The 8,654-nt window shown below is 50.5% G+C and overlaps 1 protein-coding gene across 1 annotated transcript; it reads right to left on the bottom strand.

The window, feature by feature from the left end:
• Window positions 1-6,712: 6,712 nt before the first annotated feature.
• On the bottom strand, window positions 6,713-8,353 carry LOC125424981 (ras-like protein family member 12; the record flags this gene model as incomplete). Its single annotated transcript, XM_048482429.1, has 1 exon — window positions 6,713-8,353. A coding segment is annotated over one exon (385 nt), but the record flags the coding sequence as incomplete, so codon positions are not given.
• Between the last annotated feature and the right edge of the window lie 301 nt (window positions 8,354-8,654).

Below are 8,654 nucleotides of genomic sequence, written 5' to 3'. Positions count from 1 at the left end.
TCCCATCATCCCCTGCCAGCATGATGCTGGCAGGGGATGATGGGAACTGTAGTCCATAACATCTGGAGGGCCATGAGTTTGACACCTGTGCTCTAAGGTAAGGTGACCAGATGGTCACCTTTGTGAACCGGGATGGAGGGTAGGCGGCCGCGCGCACATGCGCACACAGCCGCAGGAGCACACTGCCTTCTGGGGCTTGCCGTTTCCCGCCCTGTGACAGGGCGGGAAATGGCAAGCCCCAGAAGGCCGTGCTCCTGCGGCCGCGCGCGCGGGAGGCTGCCGCACTGCCTTGCACCCCAGAAGGCAGTGCGGCAGCCTCCCAAAAATCGGGACAATTTAAATAACCCACGGGACGCGGGACAAGTTGTTTGAAGGCAGGACTGTCCCGCCAAAAACGGGACGTCTTATCAGCCTGCTCTAAGGCCTCCACAGCCACTGCAAGAGGCTCCTCTGCGGCCTGCACGTCCCCTGCAGTGCCGGCCCGCGCGTGACCCAGAGGAGCGAGTCTGGGCGCCGCAGCCGAACCCGGACAATGGCAGAAAAAGGATTTGCTCTGGGGTCGCCCAGACCCTCGTCCGACACTCTAACCACTGAGTTAAACCGTGGGAACAGAAACGGTTGGTGATGCTAATAAACGCACATGGCTGTAGCAGCGTCTATGTGCCGTGCTTAGCATGCTACAGCAAAATAAATTTTATCCAAACCAGGGAAGGAAAATTGCCACAAAGCAAAACAGAAGATCCCACTCTTGACTTTCCCAAAGTTTCCTTTATTAACATATTTTCCACAATAGTTGGCAGAAACTGTACGATGCAGTCCAGAGGTCGCTGTTCTTTTTCTTTTTTAAGGAACGGAGCTGGAGTGAGAAATCAAAGATTTCACCCTCCCCCGCTGACCCAAAAGCAGCGGGGGAAATAAATCATTGACTCTGTTTCTCTGACGAAAGTGCAGGGCAGCTTTTCCTAACACTTTACAACCCGCCGAACAATCCAAGAAGAGCAGAGAACCAAACAATCCCAGAAACAGCAGCAAAGGAAGAAAAAGGAAATGCCCTTGTGCCTTTCATCCCCATTTCAAGGGGCCGAATCAGGGGGCAAAGAGGCTACCCAGACACAACCTTATAAGACTCCCCTCCCCAAAGCATCCTGGGAGTTGTACAGGGTCTGCAACCTGCGGCTCTCCAGGAGGCACAGAGCCTGCAACCTGCGGCTCTCCAGATATTCATGGACTACAAATCCCATCAGCCCCTGCCAGCATTGGTCGTGCTGGTAGGGGCTGATGGGATTTGTAGTCCACGAACATCTGGAGAGCCGCAGGTTGCAGACCCCTGGACCAGAACATCTCACCAGCAGGTTCCCTTATTACAGTGATGGCGAACCTTTTTGAGACGGAGTGCCCAAACTGCAACCCAAAACCCACTTATTTATCCCAAAGTGCCAACACGGCAATTTAACCTGAATACTGAGGTTTTAGTTTAGAAAAAGTTGGCTCTGAGGCGTGCGTTACTCAGGAGTAAGCTTGGTGGTAGTCGGTGGCTTTGCTTTGAAGCAATTCTTCCAACGGGTGAATCATGACCCAAGGAGGGTTTACTCAGAAGCAAGCCCCATTGCCAGCAACTGAGCTTACTCCCAGGTAAAGGATTGCGCTTTAGTTCTTCCCATGAAAATCAGTGGGGTTTAACAGCGCTTAACAGAGTTGCCTACACTGCTTCCCCAAAACTAGGTCTTAGGTTTAATGCTAATAATCGAGCCCAGCGGCCCAGGCCAGCCTAGAGGTGTGTGGGGTGTGTGTGTGTGTGCGGGCGACTCTGTTTGCGCGTGCCCACAGAGAGGACTCTGAGTGCCACCCAGTGCCATAGGTTCGCCACCACTGCTTTAATATCTATAAGTGAAGAGGGTCCCCATTTCTAATTGCACGGGTTTGTTTGTTTGTTTAGCTTTCTGGGAAATTCCTGGTGGACCAGTACGAAGGAAGGTTGCTGCTGCCAGCCCGTTGCAAGTTGAGCCCCAGAAACCCAGAGACTGCACAGTTCAGGCTCGGCTGGTGGTACTGTGGGAGGAGGCAACTTGGCCCCCATGGGAGCTGCTGGCGGCTGAGTCTGGCTTGCTTCTTCTCTGGCCCCATCAGTAGAATCATCAAATCTCCTGATCTTTGGCATTGCTAATATAACCCAGACTCGGACCTTGATTTCTATAAGCCCTTAACACCTTGTTAAGGTAACTGCAATGTTGTTGGGAACTACTGGGAAGGGAGTTGTTTATTTTTGCTATGTTGTAAATGTTGGAGTTTATTGTTTCAGGGTTTCTTTTTGTGGTTGTCATGGGTGAGAGTTCTCCTGGAAACCTTCATCATGTTGAATCCTGTTCACCAAGCCCTTGGAGTCTTCAGGAGCCAACCCACTTGCAAAGAAGAATTGGACTTGGCAGTATCGGTAGACTGTAACTAGAAGGACTTGAAAATGCAACCTGAACAGGACCTTGAAGTGTGATGTTAAATGTTGATGTTATATGTTATATGTTAAGGAGCAGCAGTGGTGTAGGAGGTTAAGAGCTTGTGTATCTAATCTGGAGGAACCGGGTTTGATTCTCCACTCTGCCACCTGAGCTGTGGAGGCTTATCTGGGGAATTCAGATTAGCCTGTACACTCCCACACACGCCAGCTGGGTGACCTTGGGCTAGTCACAGCTTCTCAGAGCTCTCTCAGCTCCACCCACCTCACAGGGTGTTTGTTGTGAGGGGAGAAGGGCAAGGAGATTGTCAGCCCCTTTGAGTCTCCTACAGGAGAGAAAGGGGGGATATAAATCCAAACTCTCTTCTTCTTAAGAAAGTAAACCATTTTGTTTTTAAAATTTTGTTGTTGCAAACTCATTCCAAGTTCTGCCCCACAGAACCCACAGATAGAGGTTACACTAACATTCGTCTTTGTCTGACGGAAACAGCTGGGAAAGAAGCACAAGAGGAGTTTGGATTTATATCCCCCCCTTTCTCTCCTGCAGGAGACTCAAAGGGGCTGACAATCTCCTTGCCCTTCCCCCCTCACAACAAACACCCTGTGAGGTAGGTGGGGCTGAGAGAGCTCCGAGAAGCTGTGACTAGCCCAAGGTCCCCCAGCTGGCGTGTGTGGGAGCGTACAGGCTAATCTGGTTCAGCAGATAAGCCTCCACAGCTCAAGCGGCAGAGCTGGGAATCAAACCCGCTTCTCCAGATTAGAGTGCACCTGCCCTTAACCACTACACCACGCTGGCTCTCCAGCATGTCTTCTTACAGATCGGGTTGCTTTCCCCTTAATTTGTTCCAAACCTTGGGCTGCAGATGGCAACACAAATAAGTGATACTGCTTCCAGCCTCGTAGTTCCCAAGAACCAGGTCTGAGCAGAGCTCTCCACACAGGCAGGCCATACCAAGCACCCGTACTCCCTTTCATTTTGTAAGAAGTGACTGGCAAATTTATCCCTTCTGCAAAAACTGAGTCCAGCAGGACCTCAAAGACCAACGAGATTTCCAGGATGTAAACTTTCAAGAGTCCAGATTCCCTTCGTCAGATACCACAGCTTTGGCTCTCGAAAGCTTTCACCCTGGAAATCTTGTTGGTTTCTGAGGCCCTGCTGGACTCGAATCTAGCTCTTCTACTGCACGCATCTGGCTACTCACCTGAAACTCCTCTTTAGAAATACCCTCACATTCTGGACTTTAAAAAAGAAGAATTTAAAGACCATTTGCTCACTTTCTCCAGAACTGCAATACACATATCTCACTCCTCTAAGAAGGAGAATTTGAATTTATATTCCCCCTTTCGTAGAAGAAGAAGAAGAAGAAGAAGAAGAAGAAGAAGAAGAAGAAGAAGAAGAAGAAGAAGAAGAAGAAGAAGAAGAAGAAGAGGAGGAGGAGGAGGAGGAGGAGGAGGAGGAGGAGTTTGGATTTATATCCCCCTTTCTCTCCTGCAGGAGACTCAAAGGGGCTTACAATCTCCTTGCCCTTCCCCCCTCACAACAAACACCCTGTGTGGTAGGTGGGGCTGAGAGAGCTCCGAGAAGCTGTGACTAGCCCAAGGTCACCCAGCTGGCGTGTGTGGGAGTGCACAGGCTAATCTGAATTCCCCAGATAAGCCTCCACAGCTCAGGCGGCAGAGCTGGGAATCAAACTCGGTTCCTCCAGATTAGATACACGAGCTCTTAACCTCCTATGCCACTGCTGCTCTCTCCTGCTTTCTCTCCTGCAGGAGACTCAAAGGGGCTTACAATCTCCTTGCCCTTCCCCCCTCACAACAAACACCCTGTGAGGTGGGTGGGGCTGAGAGAGCTCCGAGAAGCTGTGACTAGCCCAAGGTCACCCAGTTGACGTGTGTGGGAGTGCACAGGCTAATCTGAATTCCCCAGATAGGCCTCCACAACTCAGGCGGCAGAGCTGGGAATCAAACCTGGTTCCTCCAGATTAGAATGCACCTGCTCTTAACCACTACGCCACTGATGCTATGTTAAGCAACACAGTTCTCCCGTTGCCTAAAGGTCATCCTCCCATCCATTAACAAGAGGATGTACTACTACTGTTAGTCCCCCCAGGAATTGTGCAAGCATCATTCAAAAAGGTGTATCCGTGGCGACATTACTCCAGGTAGGAGCAGAAAGAGGAAATGTGCAAAACCAGTAATGCATTGTTTTTCCACTGGAGGGCTCTATGTCCCTTCCGCCTCGCCTCGCTTGAGGTACGGCAACCTCGTGTCCTTGTCGCTGCAGCCTCATAAAACCAAGAAGTAAAAGGGATGTTTATTGCATTGGCATGCACCACCTGTCCATGCCCGCTGGCACATTCGCTCATCCTCCGCATTTTCCTTTCTGCTGCGTGTCTCCTTGCCGAAAGAAGACACGTTCAAAATGGTTAGAAAAAAACGAGTCGGAAACGTAGAAAAAGCATGCAATTGCTGTTGCATAAACGTGTGATTCTCACTGTAGAATCTGGGTGTCTTGGGGGCAGAGTCGGGAACGGGAATCAGCACAGAGACAAGACTCAGGCCTGACAAACGGTGTGTCTTGTTGTGCTCTCTGTGACACAGCTGATGTTCCCAAGACACAAGTACCAACATTTTTATATCCCCCAGGGGGAAAAAAAAGAGTTTTCCCAAGCACAGATGATACAATGTCTAGCTCTTCATCCATGTCTACATCTGACATAACATTATCCCAAAGAGTAAATTTACATGAAGGAAACATACAAGGTTAGACAGCATGAAGTACTACTCAGCTTTATGAGTATTTATACAGATTTATGGAGGAGGAGTCGATTTATGGCTACCAATCTTGATCCTCCTTGATCTGAGATTGCAAATGCCTTAACAGACCAGGTGCTCGGGAGCAGCAGCAGCAGAAGGCCATTGCTTTCATATCCTGCGTGTGAGCTCCCAAAGTGGGCCACTGGTGGGCCACTTCAAGTAGCTGAGTGCTGGACTAGGACTCTGGTCTGATCCAGCTGGGTCATTCTTATGTTCTTAAGGCCATTGCTTTCACCTCCTGCATGTGAGCTCCCAAAGGCACCTGGTGGGCCACTGCGAGTAGCAGAGAGCTGGACTAGATGGACTCTGGTCTGATCCAGCAGGCTAGTTCTTATGTTCTTATGTTCAGCACTGAATTTAGGATCTGGAGACTTTTGACAAAGGAAACGGGCCGGGTGTGCAAACAGAATTATCTCACTTTACCTCCAGTGTTTCAGGGAACGGGCCGTAGACGTATCAGCCGAAGGTCCTTCGGTTAACCTTTGGAATCAGCTAGCAGGTCCCAAATCTTGCGTACAGGGTGAGGAATGAATGTCAGCCGGTCATTAGATTACATGAAGCAGGGATTTCATATGAATTTCTTGGATGCTCTGTGATCCTTGGTTAAACTATTCTATTTTTAGGTGGCCAGGCTACACCGGGGGTGGGGGAGAGAGACATTTTTAGATTGGAACTGACGTTAATTGGATTCTGGATTTAATTGTATTAGGCCGCGGGAATTACTGCCACTTGTTGGGGAAGTTTCCCAATGGGAGAGGGATTTAGTTTTTTCTTGCAGGGGGGAGGGGGGAAGGCCAGAAAAGAGTCAGGGATGCCAGTGGTGAAGGTGTGTGAGAGATGGTGGTGGGTGTAGCGGTTAAGAGCATGTGGATTCTAACCTGGAGAACCGGGTTTGATTCTCCACTCCTCCACCTGAGCAGTGGAGGCTTATCCGGTGAACCAGATGTGTTTCCGCACTCCTGCTGGGTGACCTTGGGCTAGTCACAGTTCTCTCAAAAGTCTCTCAGCCTCACCTACCTCATAAGGTGTCTGCTTTGGGGAGAGGAAGGGAAAGGAGCTTGTGAGCCATCTTGAGTCTCCTTACAGGAGAGAAAGACTGTGTATAAATCCAAACTACTACTCCTCCTCTCCTACGCAGTGGCGTAGGAGGTTAAGAGCTCATGTATCTAATCTGGAGGAACTGGGTTTGATTCCCAGCTCTGCCGCCTGAGCTGTGGAGGCTTATCTGGGGAGTTCAGATTAGCCTGTACACTCCCACACATGCCAGCTGGGTGACCTTGGGCTAGTCACAGCTTCTCGGAGCTCTCTCAGCCCCACCTACCTCACAGGGTGTTTGTTGTGAGGGGGGAAGGGCAAGGAGATTGTCAGCCCCTTTGAGTCTCCTGCAGGAGAGAAAGGGGGGTTATAAATCCAAACTCTTCTTCTCCTTCTCCTCCTTCTCCTCCTCCTTCTCCTCTATATTAAGAGAAGAGACACCTCCGCCCCATCCCAAGAAATGAAAGTGGTGAGGCTAGGAATCTGACACCTTCTCCAGCACAGATGATGTGTCATGCCAGATACATCAATAATAAGGCTGGAGCACTGCAAGATTATCTTGTGGCACATACAATGGACCTGGCTTGCGTGACCGAGACCTGGGTGCAGGAAGGCGAACCTGTTTCCACGAGAGAACTTGCCCCCTCCCCAGGTTTCTCGGTCTTTCATCAGTTCCACACAAAGGGACTGAAAAGCTCCGTCCTCAGCTCCTTTGTTTTTATAAGCATGGGGGCAAGGCTTGGGGGTGGTGCTCCACCCCTCGGGGACGTGGCCTTGCCCCCAAGCCCCACGCCGTGCTTGTAAAAGCAAAGGAGCCAAGGATGGAGCTTTTCGGTTACTTCTGCTCTCTCCAGAGGGGAGGGCAGAAGGGACTGCCGGCTGCCAGCTGGGAGCGGAGAGGGGCGAGGCCTGGAGGGCAGGGCTGAGGGGGTGGGGCCCTACCCCTGAGCCCCACCTCCTGGTGTAGCGGGGGGGGGGCGCGCCCAGAGAACAGCTGTCTCCGGGTATGTCTCTGGCCAACGAGCAAAGGTACTTTTGCCCTTCGGCTTGTACCGTGCCCAGGTGAGATACCTGCACCTGTGGCAGAAGCTCCATCCAAATTTCATCCCGATAGCAATGAGATGGTTCCAGACTCTGTGCTTTGCTGGATCCTCATTCTGCGGTGGAGTGCACAGTCACCATGAACAAAGACAACCAGGTTTAGTTTTCCCCACACGCAGATGGCTCAGGGGTAAAAAAAAAGTCCCAATCCCAACGCCAGTTGAAATGCAGGAAAATGCAGGTTGGTCCAGTGGTAGTAGGGCAGCCCGAGTTCTAATCTGGTGTCAAGTAACTGGGTGACTTTGGTCTCTTTCTCAGCCTACTCTACCTCACAGGGTGGTTTTGAAGATTAAATGGAGTGTGGGGGGAGAACCAGGAATGCTGCCCAAAATTCTCTGAAAGATGACCTGGATCAAAATGTGGCAGCTGTACAGAAATATTTGGTTTGGCCTTGAATCCATGGCTTGCTCACAGTCCACTCCGCTGTTTCTCCTAGCATGCTTTGTTGCGCGGCCAAAGTTGCACGGCCTGCAGAATGTTCGTCTTCAAAATGGCCGTCCATTTTGTTCCACCGTTGGCGGGGGCTCGTTTCCTCTGCGGTCCACGGGGCCGCCTTGTGGCTCGCCTCAAAAGATCTTAAAGCCCTTCAGCAAAGTCAAGGCCGGAGCCTTCCTCTTGCTCTGAGCCCGCGAAGATTTCACCGTGACCAGCTTGGCTTGGGCCACCGAAGGGATTTCCTTGTAGTTGACTGTTGAAAGTGTGTTGAATGTGCAACTGGCCAAGCCGTGCTTGGAGGCTGCGGCAGCTGGCGAGAGGAAGTGGAGGGGGGACTTCTCTTCAACGATGAACAGGGGGCGGACCGCCATGTGCCTTTCCATCTCCCGCCTCACTTCCCGAACGGCCTCATGGAAGACATGCTGCACAGATTCAAAGTGCAGGCAAGCCGAGACTTCGTAGAACAAGCAGCCGTACTTGGCGGCAAGAGAGGCCCCCTCGGCCTTTGTGATCTGCCTGGAAAGGAGAGCAAGAAATTATTATTATTATTATTATTATTATTATTATTATTATTATTATTATTATTATTATTATTATTATTATTATACACATAACACAGCACAAGTGTCTGGAATTCATCTCTGAATATCGAGTCCTTCCCAAGGACCTAGGATAATGATGATGATGATGATGATGATGATGATGATGATGATGATGATGATGATCATCATCATCATCATCATCATCATCATCATCATCATCATCATCATCATCATCATCATTAGGTTTATAGACCGCCCTCCCCCGGAGGGCTCAG

Source organism: Sphaerodactylus townsendi, unplaced genomic scaffold, assembly GCF_021028975.2.
Source record: "Sphaerodactylus townsendi isolate TG3544 unplaced genomic scaffold, MPM_Stown_v2.3 scaffold_1663, whole genome shotgun sequence".
In the NCBI taxonomy this organism is placed as follows: Eukaryota; Metazoa; Chordata; class Lepidosauria; order Squamata; family Sphaerodactylidae; genus Sphaerodactylus; species Sphaerodactylus townsendi.
The sequence above is the reverse complement of the archived record's forward strand: the minus strand, read 5'-3'. Positions and strand labels throughout refer to the sequence as shown.